The following is a 23,946-nucleotide window of genomic DNA, read 5'->3' as shown; positions in this document are numbered from 1 at the left end:
AAAAGTGGCAGAGTTTGCTCTACTGTAAACTTTCAGTTTCAGCCGTGAATCTTGATATTTCCAACAGGAGTGTGATGTGTCTTTAGGAGTGTGTCCCTGTGTGGATGGGGAAGATAGAACTGAATGTTTGATACTTCAGGAATTCATGGGAAATCATAAATTACTGTTACAGAGTTCAAATGCGGGACAAATAAAAGGAATTCATTGAAAGGGAATAAATACTGTCCCATGTACTGTATGTGTGTCTATAGTTTTGTTTAATGTTGTGTAAAACACATTCCACATTCACAGATGTAACAGGTTTTAAAAAAAATACAATTAAAATATATAATAATAATTATAATAATACATTTTAAAATGCCCAGGTATTGCTTACAGTCCCTCCACGCTAGTAGGGTGCTGTAAATCACAAAGGTTTTGGCTATGTTGCCCACTTCACCAAAGTTATTAATTAATATAATTTAGCTTAAGGGCAATGAACCACCGGATTGGGCTTCTATCTGAATCCACGTTGACTCTTGTCTGTTTGTGATCCATGTTAGCATGTTGCGGATTTGGGCAGACCAGTAGTACAGTTGAAGGGAGGGAAGGGCAAGACCACCCAGGATTCGATAGAGTGGAGAACTTGAACCTAGGTTTTTTATTGCCCCATATAAATTTGGTGATGCTTTGGTTAGCTGTTTTGAAAAAGGAAACTGGGAGATAGCATAGGAGCATCTGAAATATATAGTTCAATCTAGGGACGACGTTCATACGGATTACATTAATTCTTCCTACTAAGCTAATTGGGAGGGAGATCCAGGTTTGGAGATCGTTCTTGATTCGATCCAGGAGTGGAAGATAATTTTCCTTGAAAAGGCTATTCAGATCTGGTGTTATGAAGATCCTGAGGTATTGAAAAGGAAAGGACATAGTGTCTTCATAGAGCTGGTGAGTGTAATATTGAGAGGGCAGACAGTGGATTTGTTCAAATTGATCTTTTAACCTGAAAACTTGCCATACTGAGCAATTGTGTCTAAAATGGGAGGGAGGGATTTCTCAGGGTTGGATATGTAGAGCAAGACATCATCCGCGTAAAGCGAAATCTTGTGCTGCAGGCCACCTGCAGAAACACCCATAATACTTGGATTGCTCCTTATCAGCTCTGCCAGAGGCTCCGCCCCCAACAAGTAGAGCAGCTGGGACAGCGAGCACCCTTGTCTTGTGCCCCGTTCCAGAGGGAATCTGTCAGAGTTCAGTCCATTAGTAGTCACCATGGAATTTGGATGAGAGTATAGTGATTTAATCCATTTAATAAAATTTGGGCCCAAATTGAACTTTTCTAAGACTGAAAACAGAAAGCTCCACTCCATCCTGTCAAACGCCTTCTCAGCATCCAGTGAAGCCAGCAGGACAGGGGTCTTCTGTCCGTTTCCTTGATCATTAATATCAAAAAGATGGCGAATGTTATCAGAAGAGTATCTGTCTCTAATAAATCCAGTTTGGTACACTTTTATTATTTTGGGAAGAAGAGTGTTTAGTCTTTTGGCGAGCAATTGGGTAATTATTTTGTAGTCGAAATCCAACAAGCTTATGGTATGGGCCGGAAAGACGTGCTGGATAGGGGGTCCTTGTCCTTTTTGAGCAACACTGTAATGTGAGCTGTGTGCATTGAGTCTGGGAGAACTCCGTTTTTGCAAAACTCCTCCAGCATTGGCATGAAGATAGGGCTGAGCTGGGTCCAAAAAGCTTTGTAGAACTCTCTGGGGAATCCATCTGGGCCTGGGGACTTATTAGGTGGCATGGAGGTAATTGCCTCCAGGATCTCCTCAGGAGTGAAGGGGGAGTTGAGATCTTCTTGGTCGGTCTCTGATAGTTTAGGTAGCGAGATTCCCTCTAGGAAAGAGTGGAGTTCTGCCTCCGTGTGTTTTCTCTCAGAGGTATATAGTTTGCAGTAAAAATCATCAAAAGTTAAATTGATCTTTTTTGGGTCATATGTGACCTCGTCCTCTGCTGTTCGGATAGCCATGATTGTACGCTCTGACTGCTCCTTTTTTAATTGGTCAGCAAGCAATCTACTCATGGTATTTCTGTTTAGTAAAGAAAACCTTTTTTTATCTCCCGAGTATAGTCCAAATCCAGTCTGGCTTTGGCTGCTTTAAGATGACTCCAGGAGGTGCTGTCTGGGGATTGTTTATGTATTTTTTCACAGCATTCCAGCTCCCTCTCAAGATCTAGCCTGTGTGCTTCCATTGCTTTTTTTCTTAGAGGAAGCATATGCAATTAGATGACCTCTTAGTGTGGCTTTAGCAGCATCCCACATTGTGGCCGGAGAAACAGGAGAATCTTTGTTGTCTTGTGTGTAGTTGTCTATCCATGTAGTTACCAATGTATGGAACTCGTCATTTGATAGCATGGAGGTGTTGAATTTCCAGCTCTTTGACCTCGGGATGTTTTTGCAGAGGTCAAAGAGGAGGTGGACAAAGGCGTGATCTGAAAGTGCTATGGGTCCGATTGTACAAGTGGCTGAATTTATGAAACTCTTTGGGATGAAAAATGTAATCTATACGGGAGTAGGTGTTATGGGCATGAGAGTAGTTTGTATAGTCCATAGATGAGCTATTAGTCTCTCTCCAGATATCTATCAGTCCCATCTCTTTAGTAAGAGAGTTCAACATCTTTGCAGATCTAGGATTTGTGGTGGGGACTTGAGATGATTTGTCTAGGGTTGGGTTAAGGGTACAATTAAAATCTCCGGCCACCACGCCAAAGGAAACACAATGCTCATTAAACAGGGTTATCATTTTGACACGAAAGCAGGAGTATCTGTGTTAGGGGCGTATATGTTTAAGATAGTAATTGGTTGACCATACAGTGACCCAGTTATCAAAATAAATCTCCCCTCCGGATCAGATACGTTTTTGTCAATTATGAATGGAACATTCTTATGGATAAGTATGGCTGTGCCTCTACTGTTTGATTTGAAAGATAAGAAATACACCTGTCCCACCCAAGCTCTGCGGAGTTTGGCATGTTCGGCATCACAGAGGTGTGTCTCTTGTAATAGCGCGATGTCTGCTTTTTCCTTTTTTAGAGCACATAGTATATTTTTCAGTTTTATTGCATGACCTAGACCATGGCAGTTCCATGTCAATAGATTTAAGGTGCTAGTCATCGTCATCAAACAGTAATCGAACTTTAGTGCAAGTCATCTCTGGGTAAAAGTGGATAGTAATTACAGCTGCGTTCACATAAAATAAAAATAAATGGTGTACATAAAATAACAATCTCTGAACACCCCAGCCGAGTTCCCAAACAACTCGACACATCCCGTTGGATCTATTACACCCCCGCTCAATCTTAATTCTGTGTTCCTCTTGCTCCTGGCTAATGGCGCTAGCTTTTTCTGAAGCTAGCTGCTTCTTGGAGGCTTTTTCCGTCGCTAATGCTCGAGTCCGGGTAAAAATGTCAGCTAGTATCGTCTTTTGTAGCCGCCTTGACTTTTTTTACTAAAGCTAAATGAGTTTGAACTTGGAGTGGAGGTAAGATTGGGAATTGGAAACTACTTGTGCAGAGCTCTTAGTTCATGCGGCCATCTCGTTCAAGGGTCACGTGATCCTCTGACCAGGTCTCTTTTGAAAAATAAATGTTATCTCAATGAGAAAAACCCTGTATAAATAAAGGTTGAATAAAAAAATACATTGCCAGTAGGCTGTGCGGGTTGTCTAGTCTACACATGATGAGATTATTTGTTTTATTTTACATTTACTTAACCAGGAAAAGCCCATTGAGACCCAGTGTCTCTTCTTCAAGGGAGACCTGGCCAAGAAGGCAGCAACAATCAATACATTACAGAATTAAAACATACAACAATGCAACATGATCCAGCCTAAAAAAAATTATTTAAACTCCTCTGTAATAGTCACATCAATATTTTTGTGTTCAGTGGCACTAACATATCTAGATGAAGCATGGGTTGTAGACTATTCCATGCGTCTGGTGCACAAGAAGAGAAGGCAGTCTTGCCTAATACTGTGAATGTCCTGGGGACTTTAAGTAGCAACGACCTAACAGACCGGGTATGGTAACTGCTGGTGGTGAAGGAGACCAGACTACAGAAGTAAAGAGGGAGTTTATCCAAACGGGCTTTGTAGATGAACACATAGCAATGTATCTTTCTGCACATATAAAGTGAGGTCCAACCGACCATTTGGTACATTGTACAATGCTGGGTGAGTGACTAGGCATTTGTAATAAAGCGCAAGGATGCATGATAAACAGAGTCCAGTCTCTGTAAGACAAAGGCGGTTGCATGCATATACAACACGTCAACATAATCGATTACAGAGAGAAAAGTGGCCTGAACAAGCTTCTTTCTAGCCATAAGTGGAAAGCAAGCCTTATTCCGAAAATAAAAACCCATTTTCAATTTAAGCTTCGTCACAAGATCATCCACATGAACTTTAAAGTACAACTTGTCATCCAACCAAATACCTAGGCATTTGTAGGATGACCCTTTTTCAATGGACAAGCCACCAGATGTGACAATGCTAACCTTCTCTGGCTGAGTGCGAGGTCTGGTAAAGGTCATGAATTTAGTTTTTTGTATATTCAAGACCAGTTTGAGACCATAAAGGGAGGCCTGCAGTGACTCAAAAGCAGTCTGGAGCTCTTCAACAGCCTGAACCAGAGAAGGAGCACATGAATATATAAATGTATCATCTGCATAAAGATGTTACTTTGCTGGTTGCATCCCATTTCCCAAATCATTAATAAAAATTGAGAACAACACAGGAGCTAAAATGGAACCCTGGGGCACACCTCCATTAACCTCAAGAAAGCTAGACTTGTGATTGTCAGTATATACACATTGTGTTCTGTCAGAAAGATAGTTCCTAAACCAATTTACTGCCCCTTCACTGATACCAATGTTTCTGAGTCTAGCTAGCAACAATTCATGGTCAACTGACTCAAAGGCCTTTGATAAATCCACAAACAGAGCAGCACAATGTTGCTTTTTATCGAGTGCTTTAAATGCCGTTTGCCACTGCCAAAGCTGCAGTTGTGGTGATGTGCCCAGATCTAAAGCCAGACTGAACCCTGCTCAGTATGTTCTTTTCAATTAAGACGTTTTTTTAAAACTGTGAGCTCACTAGGGATTCATAGACTGGCCAGGATAGGGAGTTTAGAGATGGGACAATAGTTATTAGCATCTGAGGGATCTCCACCCTTTAGCAGTGGGAGGGGTATGGAATTGGTCAAGAGACTCAAGTTGAAAATGTGAGCCACCACAGGTTCAGAAATAATACCAATAATACTCTTAAGAGGTAGGGGTCATGGTTGTCTGGACCTGCAGATGTTTTTGTGTTTATTGCCTTTAGTGCTGTATAGACCTCAGTATAACAAACAGGCTCAAAGTTAAAATGGTTCACATGAGGGCCTATATCATAGTTGACTGTAACAGAGCTTACATTAGAGGCCTGGGCCCCACCATTATCAAAAACTGAACCAGCCAATATGAAGTGCTTGTTAAAAAACCCTACAATATGGGCTTTATCCTTCACTTCATTAGAATCCATCATTAAATGGTCAGGAAGGCCAGAGGATACATTAGATCCTGACACACTGATTTGATTAGCTTCCAGAACTTGGTAGGGTTGTTTAGGTTCTCTGTGACTGCATTTAAATAGTCATCTGATTGGGACTTCCTGATCAAACCTGTGCATTTGTTTCTTAGCACTCTGAAGGAGGCCCAGTCAACAGGAGCATTTGCATGTCTAACTTGAGCCCAAGAGATATTTCTCTTTCTAATGAATTCTGCCAAGTTATCTGAAAACCAGGGATTGTCCCTTCCACTGATTCTACATGGCTTCACGGGGGCATGCTTATCACAAATCGACACAAATTTTACGTAAAAATAGTCCCAGGCAGTGTCAACATCAGGAATCAGACTTACTCTTGTCATTATTATGGTACGCTTGCTCATCATACTGTTTAAACTGTCTTTTAAAAATATAACGGGGTTTGGCTTTGGTCATTTTTGTATTTCTAACACAAGCAATTGCACAGTGATCACTGACATCATTACAGAATATCCCAGTCAATGTGTATATGTATGTGAGGGGTATTCGTTACAGTAATGTCCAATAGCGTTGATTTGTTCGGTTCTCTGGACAAGAGCGAGAATATTTTCATTTGTCAAACAGCAGTCAAGCACCGATCACCATGTCACCAGAATAAGACCCTCAACATTTATTGGAAGACAGCATCACGTTCATCACCTTGCACTTTCACCGCCCTGTGAAGTTAATCATACATGATTCCATCTGTAGCCTAATAAACTGCATGGCTTCCCGAGTCGTAGTGGGAGGACAACACACCATATCATCGCGTGACTTCAAATGTACTTCGAGATAATGGTTATTTTATCAATATTTGCTTAAAGGCGTTTCCACCGCCATAATTCATTTTACCGACACAAAAAGATACCACCATGTCGAACGAACAAATTATCTGTTGACATTTAGAAAACTACACCGAAACTTCCTGTTTCCATTACAGCTGTCGATATTTTTTTTTTATACACAATATGACTTTACTCGCATAAAAACTACGGATGGAAAAAAGGTTAGTGTAATCAGTTAATTAGTTCTATGTTCATAGGAAGCAGGCTCAGTAAGATCAATAGAACTGCTTTATAACATGAAATACTGTATGGGACAGAATGGTTGGTTCTATGTCTTTGCATATCTACATGTATCTGTCAAACATAGGTACATTATATATTCATTATTTCTCTGGATGGATCAAACCCATTTCATAGTTCTGTGACCCATATCCATATCACTCTAAATCAATTACTCTGACTTGTGTCTAAGTTTCATTAAGGGTAATAAATTATTATTACAAATGTGAGCTCACACAATAGCAAGTTCGCTCTGGTAAAGCCAGTTAAAGTTGAAGTTGGAAGTTTATATACACCTTAGCCAAATACATTTAAACTCAGTTTTTCACAATTCCTGACATTTAATCCTCGTAAGAATTCCCTGTTTTAGGTCAGTTAGGATCATCACTTTATTTTAAGAATGTGAAATGTCAGAATAATAGTAGAGAGATTGATTCATTTCAGCTTTTATTTCTTTCATCACATTCCCAGTGGGTCAGAAGTTTACATTCACTCAATTAGTATTTGGTAGCATTGCCTTTAAATTGTTTAACTTGGGTCAAACATTTTGGGTAGCCTTCCACAAGCTTCCCACAATAAGTTGGGTGCATTTTGGCCCATTCCTCCTGACAGAGCTGGTGTAACTGATTCAGGTTTGTCGGCCTCGCACAAAATATTTCAGTTTTGCTCACAAATTCTCTATAGGATAGAGTTTCGGTGTAGTTTTCTAAATGTCAACAGATAATTTGTTCGTTCGACATGGTGGTATCTTTTTGAGGTCAGGAATATGTGATGGCCACTACAATACCTTGACTTCGTGGTCCTTAAGCCATTTCGCCACAACTTTGAATGTATGCTTGGGGTCTGTCACAACCGTCGAAAGAACTGGACCAAAGCGCAGCGTGGTGAGTGTACATATTCCTTTTATTTTAAATGACACCGACAAAACAATAAACAATACAAAACAAACGTGAAGCTTAAGGGCTATGTGCCACAAACAAAGACTACTTCCCACACATAAAGGAGGGAAAAGGGCTACCTAAGAATGGTTCCCAATCAGAGATAACGATAGACAGCTGTCCCTGATTGAGAACCAAACGAATTAGCACAAATTGCTAAAACCTTCTGTTCATGATGGCTGCACTAGAAATACAAAGGAGGAGAAGAAATCCACTTTACTCTGCAAGTCTGTATGTTTGTGTGCAGTTAGAACTCATCTCAGTGTTGTGCAGGGTTATGACATTCCTGAGGCAACACAAGGTATATTGGTTTCTAATGGATTTGATTTCAGTCATTTGATTCCAGTCATGCACCAATCCAGAAAGACAGTTGATTTGTAAGAGTGAGTGAGTGTGAGTGAGAGAGTGTGTGCTTGTGCGTGCATGTGTGGCTTCCATCTGATAATTTCACAATAAAAACAAAGAAGCACCTTCAACATCCAACTATTGCCTATCAGCCCATAAAATGGCATTACAATAACCATGTCAATAGCCGTGACAATATCAGCCAAGCATCAATCCTGATTTAAAACTCTTGAGTAAACATGTTGGTACATTTACCAATATTACACCGAAAGTATAATGCTCCAAAACACTCAAAACACTTTCTCCAGTTATGGACACTTCAGTTTACTCTGTACTGCATAACAGAGTGATTGCGTCACATAAATTCAAGAACAACTTATTGCATGCGGTTTTGCTGTAAGGTTTTATTGACACTTGCTTTCTCAGACGTCATACATGACTGCAGTTGGGGGAGAGTCTTTATGATTCCACTTCAGAAATGTTACCACATAAAGGAGCTATTCAGACATATCTGCAAGATAAAATAACCCTTGTGGGATTCAAGATGACTTGTTGGAAACATTCTCACAGTTATATCATTTTTGTTGTTGCTGATTAAATAGACTATAAACCTTACAGTATCAACACAGTATTTGTCTAGAAAATAATAGTATAAATTGGCGTCTAGACATAAATACATGGTGGGTGTTCTAGCTCTTATCATGAACTGGAGCGACCTGGCTTGGGAGGCCAATAGAAGGAAATACAGCCCTGGCAGGAACACATCTGTCAAGTCAAAGTACATTTCCTGCTGATTGTTCAATTAAAGATGGATTACCTGAACATACCACCACATTGATTCTCATCTATAGTGACTTCCTCCCCAGTCGATACTCATCTGCTTATTTACCACAAGGCAGATCACTTAAAACAGCATCAAGCTAATTCTTACTGCTGTAATCTGGAGTAAATGGTAAGAAAATACAGAAAAGAGATGTTTGACAAAATTATCCTCTCTCTAAGTTCATTATGTCTTTATACAAGCATGAAACCAAAGACAAGATAGATGACGTGAATGAATCTGGGCAAAACATAGGCCCAAGTATGGGCAAAAGTTCAGATATGTATTTTATTTTATTCCACCTTTATTTAACCAGGTAGGCTAGTTGAGAACAAGTTCTCATTTACAACTGCGACCTGGCCAAGATAAAGCATAGCAGTGTGAACAGACAACAACACAGAGTTAGTTACACATGGAGTAAACAATTAACAAGTCAATGACACAGTAGAAAAAAAAGAAAAAAGAAAATAAAGAGTCTATATACATTGTGTGCAAAAAGCATGAGGAGGTAGGCGAATAATTACAATTTAGCAGATTAACACTGGAGTGATAAATGATCAGATTGTCATGTGCAGGTAGAGATACTGGTGTGCAAAAGAGCAGAAAAGTAAATAAATAAAAACATTATGGGGATGAGGTAGGTAAATTGGGTGGGCTATTTACCGATGGACTATAGAGGAAAGTAGGCGTCATCTACCCATCATCTACCTGTATTGAACTATTGGTTAAGGGCTTGTAAGTAAGTATTTCACGGTAAGGTCTACACATGTATTCGGCACATGTGACAAATACAGTTTGATTTGATTTGCACGGTGAGTGGTTCTTCTTTCTGCCTGGATGAACATGGAAATGCAATACTAGCTGCTGCTTTGCCAAGAAAACTCTCTACGTCCTGCCCAACACGGCAATGGGATATTAAATAGTCGCTAACTTAAAAAAACTTCTTCAGGCTAGGGCCTATTTTTTCTCAATTTCCGCCTGACTGACGTGCCCAAAGTAAACTGCCTGTTGCTCAGGCCCAGAAGCCAAGATATGCATATAATTGGTACCATTGGGAAGAAAACACTCTGAAGTTTGTATAAATGTTAACATAATGTAGGAGATTATAACACAATAGATATGGTAGGAGAAAACCAAAGAAAAACCAACCAACATTTTTGTTTGTTTTGAGAGCAAGGCCTTCCAATAGAACTTATAGGGAAATCATTAAATCTAGCTCCCAGTATGAAATTCCTATGGCTTCCACCGGATGTCAGTAATCTTTGTTCAAGGTTTCAGGCTTGTTTCTTCCAAAATGAGGAAGAAATATGAGTTTTACTACAGGGATACAGACGTGGAAATGTGTGTATGCGCGCGCGACGAAGAGGACGCGCACCTGCTAATATCGCTTTCCTATTGAACATACTTGTTTCGGTATGAAATATTATAGTTTAATTACATTTTAGGGTATCTGAGCATTAAATAGAAACATATTTTGACTTGTTGAAACAAAATTTAGGGGTACATTTTCGAGTTGAACTAGTGGATTACTCAAATCAATGGTGCCAAATAAACAGACTTTTTGGGATATAAAGAAGGAATTTTATCTAACAAAACGACACTACATGTTATAGCTGGGACCCTTTGGATGACAAATCAGAGGAAGATTTTCAAAAAGTAAGTGAATATTTCATCGCTATTTGTGAATTTATGAAACCTGTGCCAGTGGAAAAATATTTTGATGTGGGGCACCATCCTCAAACAATTGCATGGCATGCTTTCGCTGTAAAGCCTACTGTAAATCAGACAGTGCAGTTCAATTAACACGAATTTTAACTTTCAACTGATATAAGACACTTGTATATACCTAAATGTTTAATATCCATCATTTTTATGATTATTTATTTGAATTGCACGCCCTCCAGCTTCACTGGAAGTTGTCCCGCTAGCGGGACCCCTAGCCTTTTGACATGTAATATGTCATGCTTGAGAACATTAGCGATAAGTATCTATATCAGAATGGCTTTAATGTCTCCCTGAATATTTTTCTCTCTCCTTGGAGCAGGAGCAGATCAATACATTTTGTTCAAAACATACACTTTCCGATCCAATAAATTGACATCTTTCGGTCTGCTCTGCTCTGTGCATTAATTTGTGTGAATCTCTCTCTCTCTCTCTCTCTCTCTCTCTCTCTCTCTCTCTCTCTCTCTCTCTCTCTCTCTCTCTCTCTCTCTCTCTCTCTCTCTCTCTCTCTCTCTCTCTCTCTCTCTCTCTCTCTCTCTCTCTCTCTCTCTCTCTCTCTCTCTCTCTCTGGGTGTGGTTGTGTTTGTGAGAGAAAGAGTGAGAGAGCATGTCTGTGTGTGGTCTCTCTAACTGATTGCGTGGGACACTGTCATATGCCTTCCCGGAGCAACTTGAGCATGTTTGCCATGACCACACAGCCCCTGTCCTGTTTACAATTCTAAACAAGACAGGTGCTGCCTGTTAGTGTAATGGTGTATATGCGAGTGAGTAGTGCATACGTGAGTGTTAGTGCCAGTGTATGTGTGAGCATGTGTGCATGTGTGACAATGCACAGAAATGCTCTCTCACTCTTACTCTCCGTAAGATGTCAATTTATTACCCTATCTGGACTGTCTCTGGTAGCGTGCCACACCCACCAAGTGTCTGTCTGTATCACACATACCCTATCTGAGGCCATTCACTCAAGGTTGGTGGCAGCAGCAGCACAGCACTGAATACGGATGACTTGTCTGTGACACAACAGTGGTGACAAATTGGCCCAAGAAGTGCATCAGCTGCCTGTGAACCTACATTATCATATTGCTTGGACTGCTCTTAGGAATCAATGTGTTATGTAAATGTGGTGGTTTCTTCTTCGGTGGTGTATCGACATTATCCATTCTTTCCATGGACTTTTTGATCATGAATGATAATAACCAACACACTACTAAATGAAAATCAAGCCTCAACCAGTTATACTACAGTGTTTACTTATTCCCTCTTCTCTGTAAATCCCACTTCCACTCATGCTTATTATTCAGTGTGCTCATTAGGTACCAAACACATCAGTTGTTTCACTTCCCACCGCTTCCTTCTCCATTCTCATTGGTCCTGGTGGACAGTCTTTTGCCAACAAAATATATACACGTATCTTCAGTGTCGCCACTCGAAAATGTAAACGGTTCTAACTCGACCATACTGTATACTGTACATGGAACAACTGTCTCCATTGACATACACTAACATAACATCATCCCCTCATCCTGACATTGATTCACTGTGGAGTTCTCTCAGGATGTTTCTCATATCTGCTTCAATCACTCTCTGACAGGACTGTTCCTGGACTCTAATCTGAGTACAACTCAAAGGTTCTAATCAAGCCCTAAAGAAGATTGTATTCCCTATCTGTCACGCCCTGATCTGTTTCACCTGTCCTTGTGATTGTCTCCACCCCCTCCAGGTGTCGCTTATTTTCCCCAGTGTATTTATCCCTGTTTCCTGTCTCTCTGTGCCAGTTCATCTTGTATGTTAGTCATGTCAGCCAGCGTGTTTTTCCCATACTCCTTTTGCTATTCTCTTTTGATAGTCTTCCCGGTTTTGACTCCTGCCTGACTGGACTACTTTCCCGCCTGCCTGATCATCCTGTCTGCCCTAACCTTGATTCTGCCTGCCCTTCGGTACCTTTTGGACCCTGAACTGGTTTTGATCCTTTTGCCTGTTCACGACCATTCTCTTGACTTATTTGATTAAAAAATATTGTAAGACTCCAACCATCTGCCTCCTTTGTCTGCATCTGGGTCTCGCCTTGTTTCATGATACTATGGCCATAATCATAATGGCTGAGAAATTGTCACATCCATAATCATCATCATCCTACGCTCATGACAATAATATTAATGAACGTGTCATCAGCGTTCCAGTCCATCAGCGGCCAGCTGGGTCTCAGAGGACCAGTGTTCGCCACATTGTGTGAAGCCTGTAACCAGCCGTGTCCAGTGTCACTATTCGTCTTAGCCTGTGGAATAAAATCAATTCCTCCAGAATTATGTTTTCCAGACAGGAAAATGCAAACTCTGTAAATCAGAAGGAACTTCCTGTAGAGCATTCACTGTGATTGATCTGACTGTGGACTAGATTTAGGAGGCATGGTTTAGATACATGTACTAGGTGTAGGCTTTTACCAGTTCTTCAAGAGTAGTGTTCAGTAGTCACGAAACAGGAGAAATTACTTTGAAATGGAGTAAGACTCCCACAAAGGCCACCGTGCCTGCCTGCAGAACCATTCTGCTAAGCATACACACAGCGTCAACATTTTTGAATTGTTTACAATGATTTATGTTTTAGTAGTGCGAGCGAAATCTTTCTAGGGCAAAGAATAACACATGTTGTAAAACAGAGGATTCAGAAGAACTGCAGAAAGTAAGTACTTATTTTACAGCAAAGTGAATAGTGTGTGAGTTACAGTACAGTAGGTAAGGTGAATGTCCACGGCTGATTTGGTGCAGAGAGAACAACAGGCAGTGCCCTGCCAGTGGTGACATGTACGTTTCATGAGTCCTGGCACAAAGCCCTCTCTCCTCCCTCTTTTCCTCCAGTTAACAACTATCTACCCAGGGAGACAAGAACTGACAAGCTCAGCAATACAGTAATTGGCTTCACTAAGATGACATCCCAGGTAGACATAGTTGGTAAAAGACATGAAAAGGTGCACTGTGTTAAGACAGTCTGGCTGTCTCATCTTACAGTTGTCCACTGACGTGTGGTGAGAGTCAACTGCCCTCATGGGGTTTGGCCCAGTCCAAAAAGACTATCGTTGATTGGTTAAGTACGATTTGTCAGATGATTTAACATTACATAACTAAAATATCATTTGGACTTTGAGTCTGGCGATAATCACGTTGCATTCATTTCGAGGATAACTACAAAACAAATGTTGGACAAGGATGGAGTCAAGTATAGTCTTTGTTTACTTTGTGAGAAACTAAAGTGTCATCCCTGGTGGTGGTTGGTGGAAATCTTTAGTCTCGGAGGACCTGTCACATGTATTTAGTGATTTTAAAGCAGCAGTTAGCGGTTGAAACAATAACAAAGCGCTCTCTGTTTCGGTAAAAGCTGGGGGATGGGGCTGGAGAAATGTAACTACTCTCAAATTCATAGACTGAGCTATGGATGCAAGGACTGACCATCCACAATATCAACATTAGTTTTAACCATATTTTAAAGCTGCATAGTGTTTGTTTAAATTTACATTGTTAACTAACATTGGAGTAAAACAAGCTTATATTTTGAGTTCTGATGGGGTACAACAGTTGAACTAAGCTCATGAGACATGAATAAGTTATTTTCTTCATGAATAAATGGGGACATATCATTCATTTATAATTACAAAAAATGGCTGTAGCAACTGCAGATTGCCTCTTTAATTAAGTTCCTCCCTGCCTATGTCTATCCTCCCGCCATTCCTCCCTGACTCTGTCTCTCCTCCTCCCTTTCCCTGGTGAGACACAACCTGCAGGTCACCCAGATGCCTCTGCCTCCTGTTCCTGCTTCTTACTTAAACTTTATTTACGTCAGAGTAGTCTAGTCTCCAGGGATTGACTGACTTCTGAACCTTTGAGACTGGGAAAATAGGTTACTGCATATGGCAGAAAACCACATATACACAGGAGATCGCCTTGTGATACTGTGGCTTAGAATGGTTTGAGTAAAAACTCTGCCGGGAAACTTGTATTACCCTCCACAGACAATGGGACAATTAAGACGGAGATGTTTGTAGATGCTGGCACTTTCATAAAGAGTTTATCGATTTAGAAAATACACATGTTATAAGTAGCCTGCAATTTGTGATTGTTAAGATTATCATAACTCAGTTCAAAGTTTTCATACTAACAATAAATAGTCAGGCTTTTTTTATTGCAGCCATTAGATGATGTACAGTAGTGCTTTGTAACGTACGTAATACAATGCATTTTAATTGTGATTTCATAGTTGATTAAAACATTTATCTGATGATTATTTGGGAAATATCGAGCATTGTTGTACTGATGTTAGATACACTCACATATATGCAGGGCAGGCACACACAAACACACACACATATACACACACATACACTTATACACATACACACACACATGCGCACACACACACATATACACACACATACACTTATACACATACACACACACATGCACACACACACACACATATACACACACATACACTTATACACATACACACACACACACACACACACACACACACACACACACACACACACACACACACACACACACACACACACACACACACACACACACACACACACACACACACACACACACACACACACACAATTCAACACACTCCCACCAAAACAAACTGAAAACAATCAGTGGAGGAAGGGGTGGCCCTCTTTGAGGAAGCCCTCAGCAGCCAATTACCCTAATCTTTTCCCCAATCAGCAACATGGCTGCCCCTGATAAGACTAAGCAGCTCCAGACTCACCCATGGAAAAGAAGGGGATCCCCAGCAGCGTGGAGTTAAACTTCCCGTCGGAGATGAAGAAGATGCCAGCTGCAGTCACGTTGGCGATGGCTATTGTGAGCACACCCAGTAGACCCAGGAAGGGCTTCCCTCTCAGGCAGTCCCTCATGGAGCTGGAGATGGTGGCTGCCAGCAGGAGGAGCACCATGCTGACCAACACCTCCCCTTTAGCCAGCACTCCCGTCTGGTGGAAGTCCCTCCACAGGCTGAAGGAGGTGAGAGACTGGATGTGCAGGTCCTCGCTAAGCGTGGACAGGCGTGAGATGAGGGTGCAGAAGGCGTTCTCCCACTTCTCTGCGATGACGTCCTGAACCACGGGGCCATGATTGCGGAGGTAGTAGGTGATCTGGACGGCACGGGCAAACTTCACCTGCTGGTCTCGGCTGTTGGGCGAGAAGGCCACTCCACCCAGCTGGTGGCCGATGAAAGAGACACGGCCGTCCTGGGATATGGAGCACAGCAGACAGGATACTATCAGACACACTGACAGATGAATCTCAAGTCCCTACAGAGCATAGCTGGTGATACGCTGTTTGGTTTCTGTTACCTGAAATAACAACAGTCGGTTATGTTTTTGGATTATGATTATCTTGTGAATGATTTAAACACTTTGACCCATCAATCAACCATTACATAATGCATGAATTCCCTGCAGGAGAGATAATGACACTGAATACATTTTACGGTAAGATAAATAATGTGTAATATCATATTTACTAAGCAATAGTAAAATTGCACTATGATAAACTATTCCCATCATTTATACTATAGTAAATTGTGTATCTGGGAATCATGCCTGAAAAAGTCTGGTTACTACAGCTACTACAGAATCAGAGCACATGCACTGTACTATATGATTCCTAAAACACGGTTGGATAAGACACGTTAAACCAATCACTGGCTGCCGAGTTGTTTTTAGAAAGGCATATTTTGTCCTATCAGTTCAGCACGCCGCTAGTATAGGGATGCCGTGATATTCATTCCCCCAGAAGGTGACTGATATGTGGAGATGAGATACAGGACACCAATTAACTGTCCTCCAGAGAAGATGGATCTCCTAGACAAGTGGGGGAACAGTTAACTTGTCAGCCAATTGTGGAATTATGCAAATGTAATAGAGCATTGTTTGTTCATTTCGGACAAGGGCCCTAGCTGGTCTGATTTGATCACTATTTGTAATCTACAGCCTACTGTACTGTACAGACAATCCTGGATCTCTTCAATACAATACTTGATGTTGATTGTACAACTCTAACGTCAAAAAATGAAAATGAATGATTCCATGGGGTATTGTAATTAAATACCACTTGCACTGTCAGCAGAACAGGGAATTTCCTGGTATTATTGCCATTCATTCCCTATCATGATCATGTAGATGGAGTAATCAGTAAGAACTTCTCAAAACAGTGGACCTGAACATTTATAGCCAACCCCACACCACAAAGACTCCTCTAACAAGCAGACGACATGAAAGTCTGACATACCAACCAGAGATGTAAACGTTCATAGTGCAGTGCCGTGGCTTGGTTTAGCATCAGACTAGTAAGCACATGAATAAAGCCCCCAGCTGACATCACAGCACTGAATGAAGAGCAACAAATGTGTCAAGACATTCAGCTCAGACAGACGGGGAGTATCAAAGATGCAGACGATAACCAGACAACCCATGGAAGTATCTGCCAAAGAGGGGTGGAAAAGAAGGTCAGTATATGATCAGTATATTCCAACCTTAAAACAGAAGCCTTTTACCCAGATGAGGTGAAAGGGGTTGGTGGCAACGGGAGGACAAGGGCCAGAGACATATGGGGAAACAGGCAACTAGCTGCAATAGTAATGTGTGAAGACCGTGGCCTTGGATGCAGAGGAATGAACGGTAGTAGGATGTGCTGTCTAGAAGTGATTTAGGGACAGCCCAGTATGAATTAACAGTGCAGGCCCAAGTGCATTACACAGCTAGGCCTGGTGCAGGAGAATTAGCTAGCTCACACTAGAAATGTTCATATTGGAGGTGACACAGTAGCTAGACATGTGCCTTGCAATTTAAGATGCTCTGTGTAGCAAAGGCATTATTTTGTATAGTACAGTTTTCCACTCAGTGACTAGGCTACTCATGTTACCCAGCATAATAGTCTCACTCAAGGTAGATTATTACCTCAGGCTCTATCTACACTCATTAATCTAATGGGCTCAATGTGCCATGTTACTAGCAACAGATCTGGTCACCTGTTGTAAAATTAGGCTACCTGTTGTAACTGTGTAACAGCTGATTAAAATATAAACCTAATTTATAACCTACTGTTTAAAATGACATGGGCATAGGTAGCCTAGCAGCCTAGCAATACATCTGCAGAGGGCTGCAATCACAGCATACATTTAGGAGGCATAACAATATTTTACAGGGGAAGACGGAATGCAGGCCCTTACTAGTCTATCAGCTATGTCATTATATATGTGCAGGAGAGGGAGAAAGACACTGCATCAGAATAGGAAGGGGGATATTCCTTGTATACTGGAGCAGTGCAGGGCTGTGCCGCCAATTCACAACCTGCAGCTAACAATTAGCCTACACACCGGCAATTCAATCAATCTATTCTGAGTGTTTCCTTGCCTTGACTGCCTGATATGAAGACATCAGCAACCTACATAATAGCCTTAGTGAATACAACTATTGCGTTCATTGAGAAATTATTGCAGGTTTCAGACAGTGGGTTATGGTCTCATTACAGAAACATTGTCCCACTGCTAATCCAAGTAATTCGTTCGTTTTTTTAATAACACAGCGTGTCAGTCACGTTCTCTGACACTCAAATCGGTAATTGATGCTTGCGGCCAACAGAAACATTGTAGCCTATCATTTTACTATAATAAAACAGAATTCTCGCCTTCTTACCTTTAAGGTTGTATTTGGATAGCTCACGGGCACCTTCGAGAAAGTATAATTCGACAGAATAGCTAAACGGATATCTTCGAATATCGTAATTATATCATCCAAGATGCATCGCTTATCCTGATGGCTCAGGACACAGAGATGAGCGAAAGTGTAATTGAATCCCTTGTAATTAACACTCAAATCCAACACCTGCTTGTGAACCTGCAGGACCTGGTCGGCTAGCTCCAATATATTTCCCCCAGACTTGGCCAGTAGAATCAGTCTGCCATATCTGCCGGGGGTGTGCAGGTCGGAATACAGCTTGTTTTTAGACTGGTCGATGGGGAAAAGGCTGTTCGCAAGACTCCTCTCTACTTTAGCAAAGCTGTGGGTCGGGGCAACCAGTATCTCGAGGTCCGTTTCGGGCTTGAATCTGCTCAGGACTGTAGATCCGAAAATGATGGTTAAGACTGCGGGAACGGTGAGGAAAAAAACCGGATGCCTACTAACAAATAAGCCCAGCCAGTAGAAAGAAGCTTTGAGCCCTCTGTGTATCATTTGCCGCAGCATCCTCCTCCAGATCCAGCTTGCAGATGCCCCGTTTCTTCCTATGAAGCACATGTGACATGAGACTCCGTTGCCCAGTTTCGTTCATCTGTATGATAATACACTACACCTGGGAAAAGAGCACTGCAGCAATTTCCAACAAGACTGTCAGATATTGCTCATCTCTCGTTGCTTTTTGTAGTTGTTGTTTAATCTCAAGCCATTCCTCCCACTTATTAACCTCAGATCCGTGACTCGTCCTATTGCTCCTGCTGCAATAGCAGCAACCTGCGGCTGTCTGATGTGCTTACATACCTAGTTCTAACTACACTATTGGTGCCGCCTACTTGACTGTAACCATGTGCTGGTTGAAGGGGGAAGACGGAGAAATGCTGATGGTGGGTTATTTTAGGAACACGCGCAATAGCCATAAGAGTCGTGAAATATTCACTGCTGGCACAATGGCCACATGTACTTCCTGAAATCACTCCCAATACCCCATGAATGAGAACCATACTGTTGCGCTTAACGCTAAATAGCCAGTAGCCTAGGCTATGCTAGGTGTATTTTATACATGGGTCTATTTGATAAATCACATAGTCTTGCTCATATGTAATACTAGCTAATGAATTATCCTCGTGAGAGGGGGAGACAGCATGTCCTTCAAAGCCTTTCAAAGTCATGGGGAGTTTGCTGAGGAAGTTGTTTTTTCACCTGAGGAAGTTTATATTTACATTTTAGTCATTTAGCAGACGCTCTTATCCAGAGCGATTTATAGGAGCAAAGTAAAGTAAAGACAACGTCAGTACAACACTTGTTTACACCTGCCACACAATCTGGAACAATACTGTCAGTGATACCATCGGGTTACAGCAGGCTACCTATAGCTCACTTTTATCTGTTGGGATTCATTGGCAGTAAATAAACAAACAAGCAATTCAGCACTATTGAGGCGATTCAGCGACATAATCGGAATTCCTATTTTCAGCACCAGGACAGCGTGGACAGCGACAGTCACTTGACACTGTAGAGTCCCTGGCCAGGATACATGGAAAGAGGCCTATACAAGGAGGGAGACGCCTAGAATAACCTGGAAGCCACCCCTATGAACCCTGCATCCTTGCATGACGCTAGATGCAACTACCTCCACTAGGCTACATACAATCAAAAGACACATTGACAAAACTGTTGCCTAATATAGTCATGTTTGTTCCCTTGTGCACTGTGAAGTGTGCCCTCTCCTTGGAGAACGGATTCACTATTGCTCTCCTCAGTGATTGACCATACCACTTGCCTTCAAATATGTGCCAAGTGTTTTCTTTAAAAATCCACCAGGTCTGTGGGATGGTCACATGCACACTGCTGTTATTATGAGGAAAACATCTCAAGACAAGTGGATGAAATGGAAGCTTAATCGCTGAAACCACCCTGGTTGCTGCAATATGATCAAATATGCAATGTAATACCTATAGGCTAATGTTAACTAACTCTCCCTTCACTCAATGCCAGTCACACCACGTCATAAAACACTAATGAATTGAGTTTTTGACGCTTTCTGATGAATGGTGTTGTGAAAGAGTGTAACACAATCCTCCAGCCTGCGTTGCTTCACACTAATGACTTTTCATTCAGCTCACTTATAAGAGAAATTATCTAATTATGGTGATGCATTCTCCAAAGTGCACATAAAAACAACCACGGCATTGAAAGTGCAGCAAGACATCCATCATGGCAATGAAGTCATATATGGCATACCTCAAATAAATAATCATAATAACGTCACGGAGGAAATTAAGTCACCAACAAAGCTAGTAAAGGAAGTTCTCCAATTACTCTAGAAAGAAAGAAACCATATCGTAGTACAGTAGGTTTTGCTGCATGCTGATCTGCATTCGATCAAGAGCTTTGTTTGAGAGCTTCAAGTTCCTCTGTGTCCACTAAGGATCTATCATGGTCCACACACACCAATACAGTCATGACAATGCCTCTTCCCTCTCAGGAGCTTGAAAATATTTCTCATGGGCGCTCAGAACCTCAGATCTTCAAAAAGTTCTACATCTGCACCATTGAGAGCATATTGACTGGCTTCATCGCCACTTGGTATGGACACTGCTTGACATCCAAGGCTACAGGGGGTAGTGCGTAGAGTCCAGTGCATTAGTGGGGCTGAGCTCCCTACCATCCAGGACCTCAATACCAGGCGGTGTCAGAGGAAGGCCCTGAAAATTGTCAAAGACTCCAGCCACCCAAGTCATGGACTTTTCTCTCTTCACGGCAAGCGGTACTGATGCACCATGTCTGGAACCAAAAGAACCCTGAACAGCTTCTACCCCCAAGCCATAAGACTGCTAAATAGTTAACCAAATAGCTACCCAGACTATCTGCATTGACCCTTTTTTTGCGCTAACATTTTTGACTCATCAGATATGCTGCTGTTACTGTTTATTATCTTTCCCTTTATTCCTAGTTATGTGTACATACACTCCATGACAAAAAGTATGCGGACACCTGCTCTTCGAACATCTCAATCCAAAATCATGGGCATTAATATGGAGTTGGTCCCTCCTTAACTGCTATAACAGCCTCCATTCTTCTGGGAAGGCTGTCCACTAGATGTTTGAATATTGCTGAAGGGACTTGCATCCAATCAGCCACAAGAGCATTAGTGAGGTCAGGCACTGATGTTGGGCGATTAGGCCTGGCTCGCAGTCGGCGTTCCAATTCATCCCAAAGGTGTTCGATGGGGTTGAGGTCAGGGCTCTGTGCAGGCCAGTCAAGTTAAACCACAACGATCTCGACAATCCCTTTCTGTATGGACCTCGCTTTGTGCATGGGGTCATTGTCATGCTAAAACAAGAAAGGGCCTTCCCCAAACTGTTGCCACAAAGTTGGAAACACAGAATCGTCTAGAATGTCATTGTATGCTGTAGCATTAAAATTTCCTGTCACTGGAACTATGGGGCCTAACCCGAACCATGAATCATTATTCCTCCTCCACCAAACTCTACATTTGGCACTATGCATTGGGGCAGATAGCGTTCTCCTGGCATCCGCCAAACCTAGATGAGTCCGTTGGACTGCCAGGTGGTGAAGTGTAATTCATCACTCCAGAGAACGAGTTTCCGCTGCTCAAGAGTCCAATGGTGGCGAGCTTTACACCAGTCCAGCCGAAGCTTGGCATTGTGCATGGTGATCTTAGGCTTGTGTGTGGCTGCTCGGTCATGGAAACCCATTTCATAAAGCTCCCGACAAACAGTTATTGTGCTGACATTGCATACAGAGGCAGTTTGGAAGTCGTTACAACCAAGGACAGGCAATTTTTAAGTGCTACGTGCTTCAGCACTCTGTGGTCCCGTTCTGTGAGCTTGTGTGGCCGACCACTTCATGGCTGAGCCATTGTTGCTCCTAGACGTTTCCACTTCACAATAACAGCACTTACAGTTGCCAGCTCTAGCAGGGCAGAAATTTAACGAACTGATTTGTTGTGAAGGTGACATTCTATGACAGTGTCACGTTGAAAGTCACTGAGCTCTTCAGTAAGGCCATTCTACTGCCAATGATTGTCTGTGGAGATTGCATGGCTGTTTGCTCTATTTTATACACCAGTAGGTAACGGTTGCGGATGAAATAGCTTAATCCACTAATTTGAAGGGGTGTCCACATACTTTTGTATTTATCGACTCAGCACAGGTATTCTGTGTCATGACTGGCCTGTGAGGATCAGAATGGGTCAGATCAGCTTGGCAATGGCTGACAGTAACCAGACCTTCTCTCACCAACAGGAGAGGGGAGGAGGGAACTGGTGTTGGGGTTTTAACACCTCCACACTCTGTTGTAAATTAAGGTTGAAGAAGAATGCCATATTGGTTTTTATTTTGTGATGCCATTAAAAATGGTATGGATGAAATACAGTAACTTGGAAAGTTTCGATCCAATACATTGTGCATGTAATATGACAAATGATGTAAGTATTATTGTTAAGATAGGGACGTGATTTTAGGAACCATAAGAGAAAATAGTTTACAAAACTTTGTGCATAGTAAGTAGCCATGCCCCGAGTGAGGTCAGAAGAGCGTTTCAGCCTGATGGAACCGTCCTTTATGACCAGAGTGCTTAAAAGGACTGGCTGAGAGTTAACATTTCAGACCATGAAAGACGAGGAATTGCAGCCCACGTCTAAAGTGGTTTAAACACTGAATCTCAGTGACCAGGAAACGTGAGGCAGGAGCTACACGTTTGAAGTGGTTTGAACTTTGAACCTCAACATGAGGTGAAGAAATAAACTGTCCTTCCTTTAGACCAGAATGACGGCGAGCTGCAGCTCATGTCCATTGTGGTCCGAATCCTGAATACCAACACAAGGGGGAAAACAAACTCCCCTCTCAGACAATCACTGAGACAGCTGATTAGCTGTCTTGATTCAAATATCTAGAAAAGCTCATCTAAGTGAGACTATCCTACTACGCTCATCACATAATGGGAACCATCGACACAGCTGGTTAGCTATCTTCCAGAGTGAACAACAGTAGAAGACGGGAAAGGGGTGACCCCTTTCGGACAATCAGAGCCATACAATCTTGCCGCTGAAAGGCCAACAACCTTCTTAAGGAGGGCTGGTTCCCGACAGAGATGAACAGAAAACAAAGGCATTCACACGTAAATACATTAATGATTTCTTTTTCCAAATGGGTGGCGGTTTGTGTGCAAACTATGTGACTACTATGAGGATAGTTCTGAAATATATAAACGGTAAGAGTCTCTCTCTCTCTCTCGTTGTTGTGTAAAAAGTCGCCATCTTGTAAACGTCCGCTAGGGACCTTTGTGTCATGTATAAAGTGTGCATGTTATCCTGTTATTATTTAGTTAGCTAGTAAATAAATAATGAAACCAATTTGTGTAGTACTGAATCATAGGTAAGGCTGGGTTTTTTGCAGATCCAAGAAGGTTACGACTATTCAGAATGATGATATGATAAGAGGTAATGATTAATAAGATGACTATTTATCGATGTAATAGATATACACCTTATAGAATTTAATTCAGGAGACGTTAACTCTTTAAACAAGCTCTTCTGTGGTGCCCCAAATTCCTAATGGGTTAATTGTTACATGATTCATTTAATCGGGTAACAATTAAAATAAGAATAGGTTCATAACCGACTTGCCTAGTTAAATAAAGGTTAAATAAATAAAAAACATTTAAAAAACATAGTTATTGGATTAAATAAATAACAGTC

At 41.6% G+C, this 23,946-nt stretch overlaps 1 protein-coding gene across 1 annotated transcript in view; it reads right to left on the bottom strand.

The window, feature by feature from the left end:
* The window catches only part of LOC118386959 (patched domain-containing protein 1), a 32,171-nt gene extending 13,204 nt beyond the window's left edge, over positions 1–18,967 (bottom strand). Inside the window, exons 1-2 of the mRNA XM_035775002.2 lie at positions 18,186–18,967; positions 15,257–15,737 (exon numbers count right to left, since the gene is read on the bottom strand). Coding sequence (XP_035630895.1) covers positions 15,257–15,737; positions 18,186–18,785 — 1,081 coding nt within the window. The 5' untranslated portion in view covers positions 18,786–18,967. The remainder of the gene's footprint in view (positions 1–15,256; positions 15,738–18,185) is intronic.
* Between the last annotated feature and the right edge of the window lie 4,979 nt (positions 18,968–23,946).

This window comes from Oncorhynchus keta, chromosome 8, assembly GCF_023373465.1.
Source record: "Oncorhynchus keta strain PuntledgeMale-10-30-2019 chromosome 8, Oket_V2, whole genome shotgun sequence".
Taxonomy (NCBI): Eukaryota; Metazoa; Chordata; class Actinopteri; order Salmoniformes; family Salmonidae; genus Oncorhynchus; species Oncorhynchus keta.
This window is presented reverse-complemented; position numbering and strand designations above follow the sequence as displayed.